The sequence below is a fragment of the Epinephelus lanceolatus genome, chromosome 19 (assembly GCF_041903045.1).
Source record: "Epinephelus lanceolatus isolate andai-2023 chromosome 19, ASM4190304v1, whole genome shotgun sequence".
In the NCBI taxonomy this organism is placed as follows: domain Eukaryota; kingdom Metazoa; phylum Chordata; class Actinopteri; order Perciformes; family Serranidae; genus Epinephelus; species Epinephelus lanceolatus.
Window position 1 is genome coordinate 11,791,219 of NC_135752.1, and position 25,058 is coordinate 11,816,276.

General features: G+C 40.5%; 1 protein-coding gene across 4 annotated transcripts in view; it reads right to left on the reverse strand.

Annotated features, from left to right (window-relative positions):
• dab2ipb (DAB2 interacting protein b) overlaps positions 1-19,024 on the reverse strand; it is a 248,691-nt gene extending 229,667 nt beyond the window's left edge. For all 4 annotated transcript variants that reach the window (XM_033647462.2, XM_033647470.2, XM_033647467.2 and 1 more), the window contains exon 1: positions 18,900-19,024. In XM_033647462.2, coding sequence (XP_033503353.2) covers positions 18,900-18,939 — 40 coding nt within the window. In that variant the 5' untranslated portion in view covers positions 18,940-19,024. The remainder of the gene's footprint in view (positions 1-18,899) is intronic.
• Between the last annotated feature and the right edge of the window lie 6,034 nt (positions 19,025-25,058).

Genomic DNA, 25,058 nt, shown 5'->3' on the forward strand with positions numbered 1-25,058 from the left:
AACCTTTCTTTGGCATGCCACTACTTGTCAGGAGGGATTATGTTTTCCACTGATCTTTAAAAAGTACGAAAAGTTCCCCAAGACCAACAAAGCAGATTACATTGATGTCTGTCAATCTAAGCAATCTAAGTCAGAGAACATCCAATGGCAGAGCCAAAGTGTGAGACATCATCCCAAATGGGGCAGCTAATAAAGCCATCGTTTTGAATTTGGATGTTACAGGTCACTATGGCAAACCTGAGAGATCGTCTTGTCAAACATTCACCCTGATAAGGATCTAGTGACCAAAACTCTGTCTTTGTTATTAAATACTTGGATTGGACATAAGTGCAGTGCCTTCCTTTCTCCACAAACCCCTCTGTGGAGATGTCAGAGATAAAAGGATGTCTAGGTCTGCAGTGTGCCCAAATGAGCCATGGGAGAAGTTAACTGGCCCATCAGTGACAACAATGTGGGACCCCAGATTCACCAAAGAAGCTGATTTTTTTTCTTTTCTCTCTCTCTTTTTTTTTTTAAAGATAGCTACAGAAAGGCCAACTTGAGTGGTAGTCAACAGCAGAAATGACCACTGTAGTGCAGGGGTGTAACAATACATTGATCAGGATCAACACCTAGATTCAATGATCAACAATTCGATACCATCAATGCAAAGAAAAAAAACAATACATTTGTCATCTTTAAGATATTCCTTTATTTTGAAATTCTTATCCCTTTTCTGTGTTATCATTTCCATCCAAGCACACTTGCTTCCTAAACATTCAAACAGTGCCCGTGGCCTGGAACCAGGCAGACAATGGAAAGAAGCCAAGAAAAAGACAACTGTGATATATATTGATATTGTGTCATATCGATCGCAGGCTCCTGACTGTGGTGACTTTTGTGATTATCAGCAAATATTGTAGATGATCCAAAAGTCACTACATGATACCATGATGTGATTTACAGCCCTACTGAAGAGGTCTAGAAATGCAACATTTTTTACATTTAGGCCTACTGAGTCCAGAAAAAAATAGTTGGTTTGACTTGACTGTAATGTTCCCTATGGGATGTTTAATCTCTATTGCACATTCTTTAAATCCACTTATGAAACAATCAGAATAAACTAAATCCCTGCATTACCTTGCCCCCAGTTCAGATCTCCTCGTTCCTTACTTCTCAGTCACACCAATACTTAAATCTCGACCTTTAACCTATCCCCCACTCCCACTGCAAAACAAAAGGTGATCATGCATTTTCAAACTCTCTGGAGTCATGTTCCCCAATCGGTCAGATTTGCTGAATCTCTGGACAGTTTTAAGCGGCTTCTAAAAACCATCTTTGTAAGCAAGCCTTTTTATAGATCTCCAACACGTTCTTATTCCAAGTCATTACATTTTGCAGCTTTGTCAGGGGACTTTCACGCCTGCATATTACATGCAAGGTATGCTTCTGCGTCTGCTGTTGACATTCGAGGACAAACAAAAGCACGTGATTAGGTTTAGGAGAAAAACGTCATGGTTTGGCTTTACATTTATAGGAGATACGAACACCGTGTTCCCAGGTAAAAGTCCAGGGTTTGTTGGACCCATCCACCACCCCTCCAACACCCTATAGGTGTTTTTAATAGAGTACTATATAAATAAAGCTTTACTTACTTACACTGCCCTTTTCACTCTGCACTCCACATTTTTGCTCATAAGAAATAACTGATACATGTTTGGTTTCGGCAAATGCTTCTATCTAGAAGCAATAAGGCCCTTTTTTTAATCAAATAAGAGGGCATGATTAGGTTACACATTAGTCTGCTCTCTTTGTTTCTTACCTTCAGTTTTAGGGCAGTTATGTAATCAAGCACATTTTAATGAGGCTCAAATAAATGGCAGGGGAAAGACAAAACAGATCATGTATTCATTGGACTTGTGTGTGCGTGCACTGGTGTGTGTGTCCATGAAAGCACAGCATCATGGATAAGTGCGTTTCACTCTGTGCGTAAAAGATAAGCAGTGTTCCGATCAGATAACAGCTAGATGCTCTGATCTAGCTCAGATGACAAGCATGGCCACAGTGTATTTGCATACACTTATAGCCATGCTGTGCCGCTCCCTCCTGTGTTTTACATTTGAGTGGCCGAGTGAGATCAATAGCTGCACAATATTAGCATTTCATCCCCCCTGCATCGATAGCTGGACTCCGCAATATGACAATAAACCTCAGCTTTCACCAGTTGCTACAGAGTCCTTCTGTCAGGCATTGATAGAGCAAATATAAAACAGGCCCTAATGGTATTAGATCAATATTTTAAGTTTGGCGGAGGTGCCTTGCAAACATTTTGTTTGAAATTTCTGCTTCCCTGTTCCAGCAAGAGAAGACAGTATAGTGAGTGTGCGATAGAAACTGGGAGAGAGGATGTGATCCAACACAGAGTGAAGCACAAACACAGAAGATGCAAGAGTATGTAGGCTGCCTTGTTGATCTACCAAGACGGCAGCGTTTGGAGCCTAATCTAAAGAAAACAGATGTTAGTGATATTTTAGGTTTGTTCAAGGGTATAACACAGGTGCTATGAAAATAAAGAGGTTAATATCGACTTGCCATCACATAACATTCTCCGCACCTACGACTCCCACAGTATATGGATTGCAGCTTCCTTGCTCACCAGACTTTTGCAAGAGGTTTGGTAAATCCAGTGTAGTTTCAATTCTTTGAGAACTTTGTCACCAAAATATCTGATTCAATTTACATGTTTTAATTTGAAGTTATTGCATTCATATAGACAATATCAACATATTTTGTGCATAGGATCATGTCTTTCAAATCTACAAATTGCTGAAGAGAATCACACATAACCAGCAGGGTTTCAATAATGTAAGATTTCCACCCTTCTGGTAATTACAATGGTCTCTGACACCAAAAAAGGGAGTGCAGCTATAATTTAGTTTCTTAGTTACAGCTGTGCTTTTCCTACTGCACACAAAAAGTGTATTACAGTTGCCTGGGTGGACACTGTAGACTGATTGAGTGCTGACTTGAGGCCAAGCTCAAGTTAATAAGATGTTGCAGTCCCAAACCTGACAGTAAATATTAAAAGGTTGAGAACAGGCACTCACTCATCTTTTCTAATTGGCAAATCATATTGAAGCAGGTCACGTGTACACAGGGGCGTATTGAGGATTAGAGAACATTCAGGGCTTGGCCTGGACCTCTTTGGGGGGTCGATTATTTTAATGCTATTTAACATATTTACACTCAGAAGACAAAAAAAAATCCCATTGTTTATCAATTTAATTTTGATTGTGAATAAGAAAATGGTCAGTTGACCATTTAGCACCCTATTGCAGGAAAAATCTGGCCCATGGGCCATAAGTTAAATATCACTGTTATATTACTTGATGCTGTATTCACAACACATGCTCACTCCCAACTCGTCAAATACCGTTGCTTGGTCAGTGGCCCGTCACTAGGTACCCCTGTGTCAGTTTTGGACTTTCAGGGCTGGCGTGTCGAGCCCAGTCTCACTCCGAAGACGTTGAAATCCGGCACATGGGCAGTGACTTGCAGCGTCCGTTATAGTTTAATGGTGCCCGTCAGCGTCAGTGGGAAACGTGGCAGGACAAGGATGAAAGTTAAGGTGACTAAAGTCTTAGTGGGGCGGGCAGGAGCAGTGGTGGATGGGTCCAACAAACACTGACTTCCACTCGAGAGACCGGTGTTTGCATCCCATAAGATTCTTAAGCCAAACCCTGTTCTTTTTTCCTTAACCCAACCATATGTGTGTGTTGCTGAAGGAAAAAAACGTCAGTTTGCAGTGTTGTACCAACGTAGTGCATTTATTTTGAAAGACACTGTATGCAAATGGTAAATATCCTGTGAAAATGGAAGTGTATTTTGAAAGAAGAAAACTTGACACAGTGTCCCAGAATGTCAACAACCAATGCACCCAGGGTACCTTGCACTTCGTATGTGGACGTGGAAAGTCCATGACCAAAACGTCAGTATGTGATGAGGCGTGTCAATTTATGCTTGTTGCATGCACCGTCTCCTTTCAGAATAAACTAATGCTCAATAAATGCATAGTCTTTTTCAAAATAAACTTAGAATGTAGGTAAAAAAAACTTTGTACTTAGGTTTACTTCCTTAGGTTTAGGCAACAAAAGCATGTAATAGAAGAAAATGTTGTGTTTATTACTAATGTAATATGACATCAAGCAACATATGTCACTAGCATAGTATACATATAAAATAACTCGATTGACTTTTGGTTTCACATGGGACACAAACAGCGGACTCCCAGGTGAAAGTCTGGAGTCTGTTTGACCCACTCACTCTATGTGAACTTTCTTGCTCACGGTGTCTAATACTGACGGGCTACTCACCAAGCGCTGGCATTTGACGAGTTGGAAGTGAGACCAGGTTGGTATTCACACTGAAATCAAAATCTTAAAGCATCACTTTTTTGTGCAATCATTCAAGTTAGTGTCATTTTTTTTTACAAGTGGTATTACAGTTGACGGGGCAAATTACTTTGAATACAGCCTACAGCTGTCATTTTTGGTTTTATATCCATGATCGGAGATGGCATGCACTCATCATAACCCACTGAAGAAGCACTTAGGAAGAGATGCATCCATTTAAATAGTAAGTTATAAATCCTGCCTGTCTACATGCCGCTGGCTACACCAGGATGCTCTGATGCAGCTCTGACAGATTTAGAGCCCCAGGATTCACTGCACTGCTAATGTGAAGCTTCATCTTGTTTTCTGCTCATACAAAGCAGCGCTGCAAAGGCCGCAAGGTAAGCCCACACACGGAGACGGTGACTGAACTTCCTCTCGGCTTACCACGCAAGCAAATAAATGCCACAAGCCTGCCTGGCATGGCCACCAATCACAACTTGGGGTGCAGGTAACATAGAGATAGAAAGGATGCAAATGCGCAAGGGTCTAGTAATCTTATCTTAACATGGGTTGAGATGAGATCCCACAAGCAGCATTTATTGTTCCAGAGGATGTCACACTTGTGCTGACAACCATTCATTTAAACTCATGCAGACTCAAGGGTCTCACTGAGACTGTGCTCTAGGAGCATGAAGATACTGCTGTCAAGGGGCCAGATTTGCTGTGTCAAAAAGTCAGTGGCACAACGGAGCGAGCTGGAAAAAGAAGAAACAGTCTCTGTAGCTGCTGCTGATTTTAACACCCACGGCAATAATATGAAGCTTTAGCAGTTTTGTAGCTTCTGGTCATCAATTAAAATGTAATCTACAGACACAGCCCTCAGTCAGGTGAGGAAATGATCAGAAATCAGTATTCTACATATGAATGTGTTCACGCTCTCGTCATGAATCAATGTCACTATACTTGCCAAGCACACAGGAGGTTGTCTTGGAGACACTGGTGCAGATACAACACAGGCAGCTGACAACTTGAGGAGTTTCAGAGCAAACATGACACAATGACAACAGAAGGACATGCACAGACCTTCATCCCCTAACAATGCCTGTTTGTGTCTAAACAGCACAGCATAAAATGTGATTGTAGAGGCAAATGTTGTGACACTCCAGTATACTTAAATTGTCTGGAAAAGATTATTCAAGGTCTTGAACACACAGATCAAGATGGCAAGGCGATCAATCTAGCAAAAACTAATTTTGCTTTTTTGAATTTCCTCAGTATGGGTCTTGCAGTCTCTGAGTTTTTCTATCAAGCAAGGCATTGCTTTGCACATGTTACTAGTTTTATCCATACCAGCTGGAAACCCAGTGATGTCTGTGGTCACTTTTTGTGGCATTAATTGGGATGATTGTGTACGTGTATGTGTTGTGTATTTATTAGTTTATTTTTTATATTTCAGGCATGGCACAGCAAATTTCGTTGCTCTTGTGCAATGACAATGAAGTCTATTCTATTCTATTCTTAAAAAAAATAGAACAGTTTTGTTTTGTTGGTCTTGAAAGGTTGTCTGCAGTGGTCTGCAGCTTGTGTGTCCTGCATAGCTGAAAGAAACATCCACCATTCCCTGCACCTCCTGATGACAAATTCAGCTCATACACGATGTCACCAACACGTTATCACTCCGACCTCGTCACATATACACGTTTGGTCATGGACTTGCCATGTTGACATATGATGTACAAGGTACCCTGGGTGCGTTGGTCGTTGATGTTCTGGGGTGTCGTTTCAATTTCAGCCTGTTACATGAATTGTCGGTTTTCAAAATACACTTCCATTTTCACAGGAAGTGTACAGTTTGCATACAGCCTCTTTCAAAATAAACAGTCTACATCAGTACAACACCACAAGTTGACATTTTTTTCCTTCAACAACACATGCAGGTGGTTGGGTCTAGGCAACAAAAGCCTGTGGTTTGGTTTTGCTTTACATTCTTATGGGAAGCGAACACCGGCCTCCTGGATGAGAGTTGGTGGTTGTTGGACCCATCCACCACCACCACTTCCACCCACCCTACTTGGACGTTTTGCCCTCTTAACTTATGCTGTTGTTCCAGCGCTTTTCCCCCTGACACCACTGGGCACCATTACATAATAATGATGATCAACCATGTATCATGCCAACGTGAAAGGATGGCTCTGTTCATGGGTGTCTGACACTGCCCAAGCGATATTCAATGACTTCGGAGTGAGACCAGGTGTCACTTTGCTCATGTGACACTCATCAATTGTACAAATGTAATGTAACCATGCTTTGCAGAAATGTACAATGCCAAAGTTTTCTGCTGACTGGCCGGCTTTGTCCATTGAATGTGAGGGGGGGGGGGGACAAAATTTTCAAGATTTAAAATCATATAATGAAATTCAGTTGATGTAGTACTGCATGGGTGGTGCTATTTGGATTGCTGAATTGGTTGGAGTTAGGTCAATTGGCTCGTTAGCATGCCCACTCATTGTCTCTCTCTGTCTCTCTCTCTCTCTCTCACACACACACACACACACACACACACACACACAACAGAAACAATTAGTTTGTTAAGTTCTCTGAATAACAGCTGGACTGTGAAAACTAAATGTGAAAAAAGACTGTAACACTGTGTCCCTGTGTTTCTATGATGGCAAGGCCTGGTTACATGCACTTGAAAAAGAATCTTAATAACGGTGTAAAAAAGAAACAAAACAAACAAATGCACAAAAAAGACTGTAAGCCGAGAGTGCAACAGAGGGTAGTGCCTGAATACTAATACAAAACAATGGATTCAGAGGTCAATAAGAGAATGTTTTAACATCCATTTTGCAGCTTTGTGGCTGTGAACTCCGATCACCTTTACTGTCAAGCCTCAACTTAATAGTAGATTTTGAGTCGTATCTTTTAGCTGTTGAGTGGGAGCTGCGTAGGCTTTGCTACTCTTGACTGCAATCGAGGATGTTTTGGTTACATACAAACTGACCCAGACTTTGGTCTCTGTCAGTAGCTGCTGGCTGAACATTCTTTGTCTGGCCTCTCCATGAGGAAGGAGATGTTCTCGTTCTGTATCACAGGACATTACGACCTAGTGCTCTACTCAAGGAGAAAATGAACAGGAAGCTTGGGTTGAAATTGAAAATTCTTCATTCAATAGTTTTGAGGGTGAGCTGAGCAACGATGGTGATGTTGCCATTGTGCTGTTGCTGCTGTTTAAAAGAACAATAGATACTGTTTATCAAGCTGCATTAAAGACTGTCTCTTTGATTCCATTAGGCAGATGCTATTAGCACCCAGGCGTGTACAGACAGCAATGCTTTTTGCACTGGGGTGTAAAGTCCTGGGCTTAAACCAAGTTTAAATATAATAACCCAACACTGAACCATATAGGACTCAAACCCCAGTCTCCTGTTTGAAAGTGTTGTGCTTGACCTATTCACCCACCATGTCTTATTCCCTCCATGGACTCTGTCGCCCTTTGCACTACATCACCTGACTTCCTGGTCATACTTCTGTGAGTTTTTTTTCTCATAAATTTACTTCAGTCTCAAGTGCCATAACCCAGCTGCCTTTGTTGACGTGTTGAGTACTAGCCAGTCACAGCACGCAGTACTTGCAAATCACAGGGGGAAGTAGGGAAGTGTGTAAATGTAAATAGCCGAATAGCTGCAGTGTGACTCTTCTCACCCGTGTGCAAATCTATTCCATTAATGATCCCGAATACACAAACATTTGAAAAATCTATTTCAAAAAAAGGAAGGGGGCGGGGGGGTTAAATGAATACTTCACCCCCTAAATAACCATTTGCATATCAATTACTCACCCCGTGTTGTGTTGAATCCAAAAATGGAAAAAACTGCTGATGAATTCAAGTCATAGGGAATTCTCATTCTGACCTTGTCACATATGGATGTTTGGTCATGGACCTTCCATGTCGAGATACAGCGTGGAAAGTACCATGGGTGCGTTGGTTGTTGATGTTCTGGGACGCTTGTCAATCTGTTACATACATTGTCTGTCTTCAAAATACACTTCCGTTTTCACAGGAAAATATACAGTTTGCATACAGTCTCTTTCAAAATCACCGCACTATGTCTGGACAACACCAAGAATTGATGTTTTTTTTCCTTAAACAACGGACACACATGATTAGGTTTTGCAAACACACTCACAAGGTTGGATTTAGGGGATAAAAGCATGTGGTTGGATTTTGGAAAAAAAGGACAGGGTTTGGCTTTGGCAATCTTACAGAAAGCGAACACTGGCCTCCCAGCTGAAAGTCGGTGGTTGTTGGATCCATCCTGAGTAAAAAGGATGACTTTGTTGGTGTCTGACACCGGAAGTCACTGACCAAGCACCAGATTTCGACGACTTCAGTGTGAAACCAGGTTGTGTTTAACAACAGCAAAAGTACTTCATAACATCCATTTACAAACTCTCAAACAACTCCTGCAGTGTACTCTCAGTCTCATTTATCCAGTCATATGCTCAGTACTTCCCAAACAGACAGACCTTTCCAACGTGGTAGTTTGAGTTATTGTGTGGCTTTGGTGAATCCAAACTAGCCCTTTAAACACTGAAGTCACACAATAACACAAACTAACTGACTGATTGAGGCAGCAGTGGAACAGCAGCTCCCATGTTCAGTGACGTAAAATTACTGTTTTTGTCAATAACATTATATTCAGTTTCTCCTCACACCTATGCGCCTACCCAGGAGTGCTACTCTTACGTGTTTGAGACTGTGGACTATGTAGAATGAGAGTTTATGTGTGTGAGAGTTTGTTAACATATGTTTGGTATAGTTTTGCTGTTTTTGAACTTGGACCCCTTTTACTTCAGTTCATCAAGAATTTTCTCCGTTTTTGGATTCCTCATTCACCGGCGGCATGTGAGGAAAACAAAATTTACTTCATAAATTCAGCATAACATGGGATGAGTAATTGATACAGAAGTGGTCATTCGCGGGGTCAAGTATTCCTTTTATTGATTTAAGACTGAGGGTGACCTTCAGCTGATACCAGAGAGGACAAACAAGACTGCAACAAGACAGCCATGCATAAAAAAATGAAATATGTATGCACAGTGGCAGCAAGTATTTCAGAAGCTGAATGCTCTTAATCATGAGGACATTTTTAGATTACATACATATAAATATACAAGCTTTGTGTGATGATTTTCTGAAACAGTAAATCAGGTGTGGTAAACCAGTTAAGGTTGCTCATTTCAACAGGTATTTACTCAAGTATATTACTGTTCATAAAAAACATCAGCACCCAGCAAACAAAAGCTTTTCCTAGCTTTATTGTAATTTTAGTACTGGAATTGTCTTCAGTAATATCAGTGTCAATTTTAAATCCACTGATTTAAAAAGGAAACATAACCCCAGGAAACAATTATTTTCTCTGCTGGGTGAAGAGATTCTTTGTCAGACCCTTCTGAGGCATGAATGACTGTTACACATAATACAGAGATAAAGGAGGAGCAGTGATATCACAAACTAAAGAAACATGCTGTGCCAAAATAATAATCCAGCTTTGATTTCCTCACTCCTTTGAGAAGTGATGGAACAATTCCTTGGGAGATCAAATATAATCTTTAAAGGACACTGGCAAAGCAAGTCATAATTTGGAAGGAAATTCAAATTTATGACACAACAACAGAATACGTTTCACAGTTTATGGACTTTTGCGTAAATGGTGCAGAACTGACTTCCTGATCATCTGAAAGGGGAAACTGTTGGCAATAAAGGAAAGGGGGTTTAAATGGGCAATCTATTCTCTCCAACATTGCTCCAATGTGTTTATAATTATAATCTATTTTGTCCCATTTTGAAATTCTGGCTCAGGTGCCACGTGGACGCCTCTCTTCTCAGGCAATCAGGCTCAATTGCCGGCACCTGTGTGGCTCCAATGTAAACTCACTGCAGGCAGTGTTGAGCTTGGTCTCCATGCCTTCTGACTGATATGTGTTGTGTAGTTTCCTTTTATAACACTGTTAGATGCAGGGTATTGGTGGGCTTACGCTTTTTAAAGAGAAGTACAAGCTACAGGTTTTAGTGGGAAGGAACACAAGTTGTGTTCAAGGGTCCTGTGGTTTGCTGAGGATTTATATTCTGTAGTCCCGAGATACCTGCTGCTGCTGCTGCTGCATTGCCATCCAAGATCTTTTAGTTTTTATTTAGCCCATTGTGTTCCACCTGGGTCCTTCACTGATTCTCCCTTGAAGCTTTAGTTATTTTAAAGGACAGTGTTGCACCCTTTAAGGCGAACCACAGTTTCAGCCTTTCCTTCATCTGTGGGTCCCTGGGAGGTTGTCATTTATTATTCATGCCAATTCAAAACGCCTGATGCTTTTACAGAATTAAATGCTGTGATAATCACGCAACAAGTCTGAACTTCATTTTCTGATACTGCGCCGACCCCCATATTTCAATTTTTTAACTATGTAAGTAACATAAAAATTATATTGACCTGTGATTTCATGGTGGCATTTCTTAGTGTGCCAGAAACCTTAGAAAGAGAAGGGTTTTCTCCTCCACTCCAGACATTTAACCTTGATGTTTTACAGCCACAAATGTTAAGACATTAAGGTTAGAAGGACGAATATGTATAAAACCAAACAATAGGTTTATTGAATTAAATGTTTTTGGATTATTTTAAGAAGGGAGAAACAGCATTCAACCGAAACAACTACAGTATTGTGGTGTTAAAGGTCCAGTGTGTAGGATTTAGTTGCTCTGTTTTCATTAGTTTATAAGAATAAGAATATACAGTTAGGTCCATAATTATTTGGACAATGATACAGTTGTCGTCATTTTGGCTCTGTACACCACCACAATGGATTTTAAATGAAACAATGAATACCTGTTTAAAGTGCAGACTCTCAGCTTTCATTTAAGGCTTTTTTCAAAAATGTAGTATGAACCGTGTAGGAATTACAACCATTTCTTCACACAGTCCCCCGACTTTAAGGGCTCATAAGTATTTGGACAAACTAACATAATCATCAATTAAACAGTCAGTTTTAATACTTGGTTGCAAATCCTTTACAGTCAATGACTGCCTGAAGCGTTGGACACATAGGCATCATCAGATGCTGGGTTTCTTCCCTGGTGATGCTCTGCCAGCCCTTTACTGCAGCCGTCTGCACTTTCTGCTTGTGTTTTGGGTGTTTTGCCCTCAGTTTTGGCTTCAGCAAGAGAAACGCATGCTCAATTGGATTCAGGTCAGATGATATGACTTGGCCGTTGCAGAACATTCCACTTCTTTGCCTTAAAAATGTCTTTGGTTGCTTTTGCAGTATGCTTCAGGTCAATGTCCATCTGCACTGTGAAGCATCGTCCAATGAGTTTTGAAGCATTTGGTTGAATCTGAGCAGATAATGGTGCCCCAAACACTTCAGCTTTCATCCTGCTGCTCTTCTCAGCAGTCACATCATCAATAAATACAAGAGAACCAGTTCCACTGGCAGCCATACATGGCCATGACATAACAGTACCTCCACCATGCTTCACTGATGAGGTGGTGTGCTTTGGATCATGAGCAGTTCCTTCCCTTCTTCCTTCTCTTGTCTTCCCATAGGTAGTTGATCTTTGTTTTATCTGGCCATAGTATGCTGTTCCACAACTGTACAGGCTTTTTAGATGGTTTTTGACAAACTCTAATCTGGCCTTCCATTTTTAAGGCTAACCAATGGTTTGCATCTTGTGATAAATCCTCTGTATTTATTCTAGTGAAGTCTTGTCTTGCTTACAAGAGCAGCAGGATGAAAGCTGAAGTGTTTGGGGCACCATTATCTGCTCAGATTCAACCAAATGCTTCAAAACTCATTGGATGATGCTTCACAGTGCAGTTGGACATTGACCTGAAGCATATTGCAAAAGCAACCAAAAACATTTTTAAGGCAAAGAAGTGGAATGTTCTGCAATGGCCAAGCCATATCATCTGACCTGAATCCAATTGAGCATGCGTTTCTCTTGCTGAAGCCAAAACTGAGGGCAAAACACCCAAAACACAAGCAGGAAGTGCAGACGGCTGCAGTAAAGGGCTGGCAGAGCATCACCAGGGAAGAAACCCAGCATCTGATGATGTCTATGTGTCCATCACTTCAGGCAGTCATTGACTGTAAAGGATTTGCAACCAAGTATTAAAACTGACTGTTTAATTGATGATTATGTTAGTTTGTCCAAATACTTATGAGCCCTTAAAGTCGGGGGACTGTGTGAAGAAATGGTTGTAATTCCTACACGGTTCATACTACATTTTTGAAAAAAGCCTTAAATGAAAGCTGAGAGTCTGCACTTTAAGCAGGTATTCATTGTTTCATTTAAAACCCATTGTGGTGGTGTACAGAGCCAAAATGACGACAACTGTATCATTGTCCAAATAATTATGGACCTGACTGTATTTCCATTACCTCAGAATGAGCTGTTTATATCTACGTACAGAGGAGGTTCTCTTCCATGGAGTCTGCCACGTCATTCTACAATTGCCCAGAATGAACAAATGATCTTTAGAAAGGGTCCTTCGTGTTTTGGCGTCGGCCACTGTTCTCCCACACACAGAGGAGACATTTTGCAATGTCATCGCTTGATTCTATTAAATCCTACATATTAGACCTTTAATACAAACAAATGGAAAATTTTCAATTATCTTTAAAAACGCTTGTCCTTGAGGTTAATGTCATTCTTTGAAGTCGTTTTTGGACTGCAGAGAGAAAAGAGTAAACTGACAAACGTTCTGTGGAGGATGGCTTTTTTGATTCGTTATAATCAAGTAGTGAAAAGGATAAAATGAGCTTGTTGAAATCTAAAAGGTGCTCACTTCATAGCTAACTTTTTTACTGCATCACTTCTTCTTTGAGTTAGCTGCTAACTGCTATCAGCTACTTTTTAAATCCACACAACACATCATCAAAATGTCACACCCGTGCTGCTCATGATCCCATCCTGCTGGCTGTCCCATTTTTACAGACATGATTTCGGTGCTGTTACTACCTCCGTTCCCAGCTCACAGGCAAGACAACTCTGTCCCCCTATTGATACAGAACTGCGGGGCAGCATAACAGCACGATATTCCCGCCTTAAACAGGCAGTATAAAAGCATATTTTTACACATAGTTGCTTAACCCTGACTTTAACCACAACCAACTCCCCAGTAATAATCTCATGGTATATTTTTAAATTTTACGTGTTGTGTTTGATGGTTGCATTAGTTGCCTTGCAATTTTTGAGTGGAGCCTTACTGAAAAGTAAAAATCTTCCCAGCACACTCTAATCCGTTTGGCTGCTGGTGAAATGCAGGCATGATGTGTGAGAATCAATAGTGATAAAAGGGCCCATCACAGAAAATTCAGCTCCAGACCCACTTTAATTTTATTTCTTAATGTGGTTTTTACAGTTGCTGCCAGAGCAAAAATGTTCTGTGTGTGCTTGCTCATGTGTTTATCATATACTGTACAAGGTTTTGCCAGTGCGTGTCTTTTGTCTGCTGCTCATACTTTTAGGAAAATGCAGCATATTTGAGGAAATGTTTTGTTGCCAGTTCTTTTCAGTGCAGTTTGGCTCTTTTGATTAAAAATCTCGCACATTCAAACTGTTGTGGAAACTGTGCCAAGGCAATCAGAAAAAATGTATTGTCATCAGAAAGGAACCTGGAGTAGCATGCAGCAGAAATGCATAACTAAAAGAGGAGAGAGTGCATGTTGTCAACTTCTCTGACATATTAAACAAGTCATTTTATTAGTGGTTTACACTTTTCCTTGCTTTAACTCCCAGCGAACCTTCACATTTCTCTCGCACTCACACACACATTATGTAATCCTACTTGCCACCTGCTATTGTCACTGCTGTACGCCAATACAATACACTTAGGGGTAAAATTATGCCTTTCTTGTTCACGCTGATATTGCAACCCCCATCTGTCCAAGAAGCCCACGAAGCAAAAAGTGCATCTGTACCAGAGCTGTGCTGCTGTGTTGTTCTGCTGTCGGTTTGTGCACAGATTAAGTGCGGCAGAGGTGCGTGAATCAACCTGAACTGAAGGAGATACTGATAATGATTTCACCCGGGAACACGGATGAAACTGGTGGCGGGTGACAGGCGAGGTGTCAGAGCAGGAGTGATGTTTGAAGTGTCAGTAAATCATGAACAACACCAAGGATGCCACAACAACATGAGGTTTTGTCTTCCTCCAAAATGCCACTGTGCCACTCGGAGTCACAATCTTAAACTCGATATTTTTGCAAGTCATTTAAAGAAAATCCAACTGTGAAACTCGGCAAGAAAGTTTCTGTTTTTAGAGCACACTGAAGATAATCACTTACTGTTATTTCAATCTCAAAGGAATACTTCACCCACAAAATGATTTGAATATCACTTGCTCAATCTGTGTTCCGTGGTATTAGTGAGGAGAATCTTTTTTTCGCATGCCTCCACCGTGAACGAAGAATCCAAAAGTGGAGAAAGTTCTTGACAAATTGGTGTAAAAGGCTGCCACGTTTACAACAGCAAAACAATATGAAAACATCTTTTTTTTTTTTTTTTGGCTGAAAAATTACTTCTTATAGGTCAAGTGTGGGAGGCATCTATTGTGTTTCCTTTACCTTAAGATGAGCCGTTTACATCTACATACGGAGCAGAGTCAGCTGTGTTGTTTCCACAGTAGCCCAGAACGAACAGACCGAACACTGGCTCTAGATAAGGCCATTCATGTTTTTTAGTGTCAGTCATTGTAGTTGTCCAGTTTCAGTTGGTTGCAATCTGTAACTTCACCGCTAGATGCTGCTAAATCCTACACACTGGACCTTTGACACAAGTAACGCAGCTGGGTAAGCACATGGATTTGAACTCTCCTCAATGGAATGCACAAGCAGAGGTCACATGCACATGTTTGCCAGGCACGCTACTTGTCCATGCATAGGACTACTCATGCAGGAGTGTTTTAAATAGTAAGGGCTTAGCAAAAATGCATGTGTTTGGGAAGCAAAGTACACCACTGGATAAATGAGACTTAGATTATACCCCATGAGTTGTGTGAGCGTTTGTATTTACTGTTCCAATCCAATCCAATCCATTTTATTTATAAAGCACAATTTAAATAAACACAAAGGTTTCCAAAGTGCTGTACAGTAAAATAAACACAATAAAACATAATAAAAAGACAAAATACGACATAAAATCAACAACCTACGTGGTGTTAAAAGTCAAAGAAAAGAGGTGCGTTTTAAGAAGAGTTTTAAAATTAAACAGTGAGGAGGCCTGTCTAATGTGCAGCGGCAGTTCATTCCACAATTTTGGAGCTGCAACCGAAAACGCTCGGTCCCCTCTGAGCTTCAGCCTAGTTTTGGGAACCCTCAGGAGCAGCTGGTCAGCTGACCTGAGAGATCGGCTGGGTGTGTAGGGGTGCAGAAGCTCAGAGAGGTACGCTGGGGCAAGACCATTTAGAGATTTAAAAGCAAATAAAAGAATTTTAAAATAAATTCTAAAATGGACGGGTAGCCAGTGGAGTGAAGCTAAAATTGGTGAAATATGCTCAAACTTTCTTGTGCCAGTTAAAAGACGTGCAGCTGCATTCTGTACCAGTTGAAGACGTGCGATGGAGGACCCACTGACCCCCATATAAAGTGCATTGCAGTAATCTAGCCAAGTGGTCACAAAGGCATGAATTACTGTTTCAAAGTGCTGTCTCTGGAGAAAAGGTTTTACTTTTGCCAGCTGCCTTAACTGGAAGAAGCTTGTTTTCACCACAGCTTTAATTTGGCTGTCAAACTTGAGATCCGCGTCCACTTTTACCCCCAGATCATTAACAATTGTTGTTAAATGTGGCCCATTTTTTACTCCAACTCTTCAAGAAATTTGTCAGTTTTTGGATTCTTTGTTCACTGTGAAGGCATGTGAAAGAAATAAAGTTCATGAGTTCAGTGTCACACTGGGTGAGCAATTGATTTACAAATGGTCATTTTGTGAAGTGTTCCTTTAACTGGATCTTACCTGAAGTGAGTAGAGAGAGGAAAATGAGAATCTTTGTATTAAAGCATTTTTTTTTTTTTTTTTTTTTAAAAGTCTGTGGCATTTTTCATTTCTATTTATTATTTCATTCAAGACATTAAAAGATGCATTGTGCACCTAGCATCAGTTGTGGAGCACCTGCTACTATGGTGAAAGTACATTCATGCAATTTTGTTTTTCTTTTTTTCTCTTTTTTTTTTTTGGTGTGGCGTGGGTGGCGGGGCGGCGGGGTCAATACAAAAATGAAGATCTAATCATATTACAGAATTATGTTGCACTCCTAGGCTTTTTTCTTCTTTCCACAGTAAATTGGTCCCAAAAAGTAATTTGCAACCTGGTCAACCTAGAGTACAGAAAATAACCAAAATGCTCTCATGTTAGGACAAGTCAAAAAGAAAAAAGAAAAAGGTGTAAGAGCGTTCTGAATTAGATGAGAGGATCAACTTGATGGTGCCAAGTTGAGCTTGCAGAAAAAAATGTCACAAAGACATACTTGCAGCTTTATGAATCACACACTTTTTCTATTAACTTTGAGTACGTACTGCAGCTGCCAACAAAGTATGTACTCTGGCATAGAATATGCACATAATTGAGACATACTACTTCATCATTATTTTTCCCCTTGAACTTTAACCTTCTTGTATAGATATGCGTTAACAGTCCATTGTGTGAAATTTGAAATAAAAAGAAAAAGGATGCGAAGCGCAGCACATCTCAACACTTCAACTTAACGTTACCTGAGAGATACAACAAAAAGCCATTTGCTGAGTTTGCCAGAGATGAAGGTCAACCTGGAGAGCTCCGCTGTTGTTACTTTGCAGTGTGCGTAGTTTTAACTTAGAAGCTATAACTGCATGTGTTGTAGATTCTGACACGCAGTACGCTTGAAAGTGCTGTCATCTGTCATCGCAGCTTCGGTCAACTGTCAATGAGCCGTCTGAGGCTTAGTCGATATGATGTATCTTCCGCTGTGCAGAGGATTGTGGGTCAGAATTCTAAGAAAAGCATGCCAGCTTGCATACTGCAAAATGTGACTGGCAGCAATAATGCATTTAACTTACTTCATATTGGGTCTTTTTTTCTTGGCTTTCTAAATAGTATAGTATGAGTATTGGAACACACTGAAAATTCACCCTTTCAATGGTATTACAGTGGCTTGTGCAAATTTAAGGGTTGTGTGCTTGTCATGCGTGTCAGAGTATTCTCTCACAATGCAAAGTCATGCAAGAATTAATATCATGTATCTTTGTGTTGATATTGTAATGGACTAATTTCTCTGCTTTCTACCCAGAGCATGCTGGGATATCACCCTCCCTGACCTTCTCAAAAAACAAGCAAACAAACAAACAAAAAAAAACCTTAAATACACTTCAGGTAGTTGTTAACTTAATAATGTGGCTGATAAAATGAGGACTGTGAATGAAAGGCCCCAAACACCACTTTAGCTGTTAATCGTCATTCAGAGTTGAAATTGAGTCAAAATATTTTTTGTCTTTCACCATAGTTATATTATTTGCTGCTCTCAGTTTTTTTTCCTTTAGTTTTTTTTGGCTCACATTGAGCAGCCTTAATGAGTTGTGATGCTCTGCGAAAGGAAAAAAAAGTTCTCATTATAATCCTGATTTGTAATGCCATAATTATCACCAGTAAAGTTTTATCTAGCAGTCAGTGTCAGTCAGTGACACTGACCAACATTTTTTTTTTTTACCTCCAGGTTAACATTTTAATGGGCTCCTATCACATGAATTACATAACTAATGAAAGATGTGTGCACAGTCTCGTTCCCAGCTCAATACCCAGCAGGATCGTCCTCATCACCAAGGACAACTATCAACCTCCACAGGCCAACCACAGCACATGCAAACACACTCTTTCTCTTCCACACTCTTGCCTTCATCAAACCAGGCCACTTGCTTTGATCTCTCACTTTTTTAATGCCATATATGAACGGAATTCCCACAGCAATCTGCATGCAAATCGCTCTTTCTCTCCATAGGCGGACACTCGAAACAACACTTTATGTTAGTACAACTGACTCTAACGTACCACACTCACTTTAATTTAGAGGAAAACAAGGATCCCAGCCAAAGTAGCACAAGCTTTGTCATTGTATCTAGGTCAGAGGAATGCAATATTCTCCAGTCCATATGTACTTTCACAGCTGTGCTTTGGATGGGAGGCAGCCGTAGTAGCAGGAGCTACTCCACCGTAATGTACTCCTTCCAGCACTGCCATATGGAAAAAGGTACACCTCCTGTTTTTCTACAATAACAGTCATCATGTTTATCACCTCTTAGAGCACAACACATGTACTCATGGGCATACATAAGAGGGAAAGAAACACACAAAAAGGAACAGATGGGTACAGAGAGAGAACTGGAGAGAGAGAAAGAAGCCAGAGAGACAAAATAAGAATGTGTCATTTAACAGTGAAAGGAGGAGAAACAAGATGGATAGATGGAGAGATGAGAGAGATGCATATCTCAGTTTGCATTTACCTGACAGGGAATCAGAAGACATGCTCTCTTGCTGCTGCATCTTGAATGCTGGCTCCAGTGTGAGACTATGTGTGAATGTGTGTGTGTCCACAAGCTACAGAGTGTGAGCAAGCCAGCACGCCTCACTGTGTGTTTTGATGACGGAGTCCGCGTAGCAGCTCAGGGAGTGAGGGAGGAAGAGAGCGAGCAACAGAGCCAGGAGGAAGGTATGGGGAGAAGGAATTGGCTTCTTCATTACCTCGCCAAAGTGTTTCCACTCTCATTCTCAATTTCTCTCTTTCTCGTTCACAATTTCTACGAGTGTGTGCGTCTTAAAGGAAACACATGTACTGCAGATGGTGATTTATGAGGTGCACAGAGGCAGGGAGATGGGAGGAGCATGGGGAGGGAGGGCTGGAGAAGAGGAGGTGCTGAAGAGAGGAAGAAAGCAATCACCTTGTAGTGTAGGCTTACTCACTCAGGCACTGAGCCATTACTCTTCCCTCCCTTCCATGTAACCTTGCAACGCAGAGCACTAAGCCAATTCAGAGCTTACATGCACCACAACATCAGTTTGGCTGCGTGTCAAAGATCTTATCTGTAGTGAATTTGCAGCCAGTGGCAACAAGCCACCATCTACATAAGAACAGACAAGAAATTCACACATTCTATTAAAACTTGCAAGGCTCAATACAATGTGCAAAAAAGTGCACTGCAACATTTTATTGTCAGTGAAAATGAAGCGGCGTCTGCAGTTGCTTCGATTAGTCAGAGATGGTTAATAATGTTGTCCTTGATAGCTTGTAAGATGGATAACATGTCGTCTTTTTCACTTGATTAAAACCCTGTGGCCATTTGATGGCACCAGGTCTGTTATGCAAATTTAATCTGCAGTTTATAATTTGAGGAGTGCACTGTTTCCAAAACAGTGTAATTATGCATGCGTGGGTACCTTTTTAAAGGGGCAGTAACTTTTTTCCATGGATTTTACAGAGGGTCCGTCCTCACCCTCAAAAACAACTTTTCTTTGATTCAGTGATAAACCCAATCACCGGAACAAATGCTGCCAGTGTATATTCCTGCAAACCACAGGTATGTTACGTTTAACATTTCATATGTTGAAACTTTGTTTTAGTTTCAATTTTCAATTCTTTGTTGTAACAACGCTGTGGTTAATGTGTGCTTAGGTTTAGGCGAAGAAACCACTTGGTTAAGGTTGGAAAAAGTCCATGTTTTGGCTTGAAATACACAGCTGGAAGTGTTGTGATGTCTCATGACAAAATATTCGATTTAGTTGCCTCAAATATGTCTGTAATTGTCAGGGTGAACTCAAGGAGAACATGTTTTGGCTTAAAATACCTGGTTTGGCCACCACAAACATAGCTGGAAATGTCCCAGTGTCTTGTTAAAAAATATGCGGTGTTGCCGCTAAAAACATTGTTGAAAAATGTCCCAACATCTCAGTAAAATATAGTAGTACTAGTCCATACCCATTGGTAGCTTTGTCACCTCCTACCTATGCCAATCCTCAATACCTATGTGCAGTTTCTCATAGATTGACCACGTCAGTGAGTAGAAAAACGTGGGACAGACAGAATGACTGACTGACAGAATGACACACTGACAGTTTCCATGATTATGTACAGCATACCATACCATGACTTAGTCATACCAAAAATTAGGAAAAAACCCAAACGTTTGGCCACAGGGGGAGCCACAGCGATCGGTCGCATTTTAGCCATTTTCAAGCATTTTTCTGTTGTTATAGCGCCACCCAGTTGCCAATTAGAGTTAAATTTCTCCAGTCACCTTGAAGCGTCCTGTTCTACATATCTACCAAGTTTAGAAAAAATCGATATGGCGGTTAGGCCTAGATAAGAAATTAGCTCTTTAGCGCCCCCATTTTGTTTGATGGGGTCAATAATGGAGGGGTCCCCTCAGATTATGTGTGCTCATATGCCTACAAAGTTGCGTGGTGATCGGTGAAACCCTTGATATGTTATACACCTTTATGTGATGAGCCACGCCCTCCGCAATATTCATTGCCTTACAGAAGCTCAGTTTTAGTAAGTTTTCCAACTTTTGCCAAGAGGGAACTTTAGATATTGGTCCCTAGATTATGTTCACCGAGTTTCAGGCAGATCAGTCAAACTTCCTAGGAAGAGATTGATTTGAAGTGTTTTTCAAAAAATTCAAAATGGCGGAAAATCTATATAACCGGAAGTTATGGGTTCTTGAGGCAAATTTGTTCCTCGTGAGGAGAGGCATCTCTGTGCAAAGTTTCATGTCTCTACGACATACGGGGCATGAGATATGCCCATTCAAAGTTTGCATTTTCAATCGGTTGCTATAGCGCCCCCCTTTGGCCAATTGATGTAATATTGCTTCATTCGCATCCTCCCATGACCCTCCACCACTGTGCCAAATTTCACATGGATTGACCAAGTCAGTGAGGAGAAAAACGTGGAACAGACACACACAGACACAGACATACAGACACAGAGTTTTCGTCATTATATAGTAAGATAAGATTGTACTGTAGTGCTCTTCACAAACATGGCTGAAAATGTAATGATTAGGGTTAGGAAAACATCCTGCGTCAGCCATGTTTTGGCTTAAAATACCTGGTTTGGTTGCCACAAAAACATCTGGAAATGTCCTGACATCTCAGAAGAAAATACCAGGTTTTGTCACCACGAACTTCAAACTTAGCTGCTTCTTCAAAAACTTACCTGGTTTGGTTGTTAAAAAATCAAACAGACAAACAAACAAAAAAAATATGACCGTAAATGTCCCAATGTCTCATTAAAGCCCATTTGGTTGCCACAAACAGGGATGCAAATGTCAGTGTTAGGATTAGGAAAACATTATGTTTAAGGCTTAAAATACCTGGTTTGGTAGTCAGCAACACAGGCTATAGGTGTAAAAGCACGGCTAGAAAAAAAATTGCCTGGTTTTGTTGCTACAACCAGAGCTGGAAATGTCCTGATGTCTTGTTAAAACTTTCCCAATTGTGCCACCACAAACATGGCTGGAAATATAAGGGTTAGGGTTAGAAAAACATCATGTTTTGGCTTAAACTACCTGGTTTGGTTGCCAGACACGGCTGGAAATGTCCCAACATCTCGTTAAAAAATACCATTTTTTTTCGCCACAAATACAGCTGGAAATATTCTTGCCTCTCATTAAAAGATACAAAGGTTAGGCCGCCACAGATACAGCTGTAAATGTCCCAATGTCTCATTAGAAAACATGTGTGATTAAAAAAATATTTGGATTTGTCACTACAAACATGGCTGGAAGTGCCCCTGTTCTCGAGCAGTGGTGCTTGGCAGCAGTCTCGCCCAGGTCTCATGCCATCCACCATGCCAAGGTCAGATCATAATCCTCCCTATTCTCTGCTGTTTATCACATGTCACTGTTTCTCACTGTGTCTGCTCATTAGGCATAACAATCATCATTCATGTAGGCTACTATTTGTTAGCTTTTTACCCTGGAGCATACAGGAGGGACAGCAGAAACTACAGCCAATGACTACAGGTAATAAACTCTAAAAGTGACCACAAACCTGCCTTGTGAGAAGTGGATCATGCTGATATAAATTTAAAACCCCACTATCAGCCTATTTAGAAATTCCATCTTAGTGTGTGAGGGCATATTATTTAATACACATTTCATTTTTATATAAAGCAAAACTCTTGAGAATGCAGAAAAGATATAATTTTATTCTAAAATATGCATTCAGATTAAAAAAGTAGATCATCTGCCCTTGGAAGCAGATCTGGGATGCTGTGTAATCATGTTGCACCTCCCTATGGAGTGGCTCCTCCCAGTCCATCAGTTAACTATATGCTGCTAAAATATTCCTTTTACCTGCTGTACAATGTATTCACCGGGCTCCAGCCACCTGTGGTTGCAGGACTTTAAAGTGACGGAACAAAAGACATGACTGGTGAATGCCACCAGGATGTAAAATCTTCTCTCTCATTCTATTCATTTTGCAAATCTGTTCTTTTTATCAATGGAACAGTTCACCCTAGAATCAAAAATACATGTTTTTCCTCTTACCTGTGGTGCTATTTGTCAATGTAGATTGCAAGTTGCCTTGTGTTAAGAGATTTCAGCCTCTTTCAAATATAATGGAACTAGATGGCACTCAGCTTGTGGTGCTCAAAGCACCAAAAAAATACATTTGAAAAACTCAACAGTAATGTCTTTTCCAAAAATCATGACTCGGTTATTCAAGCTATCCACAGACCTTGTTGTGAGCAGTTTCATGTAGGAACTATTTTCTTTCTACCAAACTACAATTGCCAGCCCTATTACCATGTGACAAAAGCATCTACTTATGGACAAGAGGCCCATATTCCTGAAAGCACAAGGTGTAAACATTATGGCATCCTCCTCAGCTGAGCTGTAACATTAGCTAGCTCAGTGGTGTTAGGTGAGCTAGCAGTAGATGCACGCTTCCTTCTGTGCATAGATAAGGTTGGCAGGTGAGGTTCAGTAGAATGAAAATAGTTCCTACATGAAACAGCTCAATACAAGGTCTGTGAATTATGTGATTTCTGGAAAGAGACATTGCTGTTGTATTTTTCAAATGTAGTTTTTTGGTCATTTGAGCACCACAAGCCGAGTGCCATCAAGTCCTATTATATTTGAGCGAAGGCAGACATCTCTATGGCCGATATCTCCATCACTTGGCAACTAAAACGAAAACAATCTAGATTGATCAATAGCACTACAGGTAAGAGTCCCCCATGGAATTCAATATGATAAGACTTCTTTAGTGTAGAACCACCTGAATCTAAGAATTGTTGTGTTTTCATTACTTTAGAATTTATTTCAACATATGGAGCAGGTCCTTTTCCAACACTGACTCTAGACAGGGCCATTCGTGTTTTTATTCTATTGTAGTTCTCCTACACACTTGGCACACAGTAAAGATTCAGTTGGATGCAATCTGCAATCTTAGCCACTAGATGCCACTAAATCCTACACACTAGACATTTAAGAATACCCTCAAGGACAAACTGTGATACAGCCCTTTGCTGGTTCCAGGCATATGTACTAAACACAACCGGAGTAAAAATGTACTGTATAAGAGGTAATATGTAAATGCTGTGAATGTCATTTGCCCACTGTCACGAACACAACTGGCCTTGGTAGGGCATAAACTTATTCAACTTAATGGAAAACAATGCCACTTTAAGAACAACCACATTGACTGATGTACCTTGATTTCTATCAAAATTCTCTCAGGGGCTGCACAGCATGTTGTGTTGTACTTGTTCACCAGGTGTGGGGTCATTCAGTGTCTGCAAGAGGAAAAGAGAAAATGGATCACTTACAGAAACAGAAATATCAACACGGTTGCTATATATACACAGTTAAACCCACAAAGCGACAGTATGTCTATGAAAATTTGGTAAAACTTGTTGACAAGCCTTCTCAAGACGAGTTTGTTTTTATGACAAGAGCACCTTTAATAGTCTTCTGAAATGCTTCAGTAATTAAAGGAATATTATTCAGCGTGTGTGAGTGTGTGTGTGTGTGTGTATGCTGTTTGAGTTTCTTACTGACCCAGGTCTGATTGCAGTATAGTTGGACTGCAGAGCAACGTTTGTATAAGCAACACAATGTAAACTGAAGACAAGCCTTGTACAGTATGCTGCATGGACATGATGTCAAAAATATGCATCCATATAAGCAAGAAGTGCTTTTCTTGATTAGTATTAATAACTGCAGTGATGCCAGTGTATACACACGCATTCATAAAATACCTGTTAGCTCACCACGTTTGCATTGCTAGATCAGATAGCTGTGTGCGTGTGTGTGTGTGTGTGTGTGTGTTATTATCCTCAGTTTATTGAATTTCTCAGTGGGTGCATGTTATTATCAGCGTCTGTTTCTTACAGCTTATTCTTAATTATCCTGTTCCTAACTCTGCTTCCCATGGAGAATTTAATGACACACGGGGAGAAAAAAGAGGCAGCCATATGTCTCTGTGTTGGATATTATTAATGTAGAAATATATGGTACTTCTTTAGCTGCTTCAGCCAATTAGGATTTGACTGAATGTGCCGTATAGAGGGTCTTCACAGAAGTATAGAGAGATACAGTCCAAAATAATTAATTGTGAGTGAAAGAGATTCTATACACAAAATGTGATTATTTAGA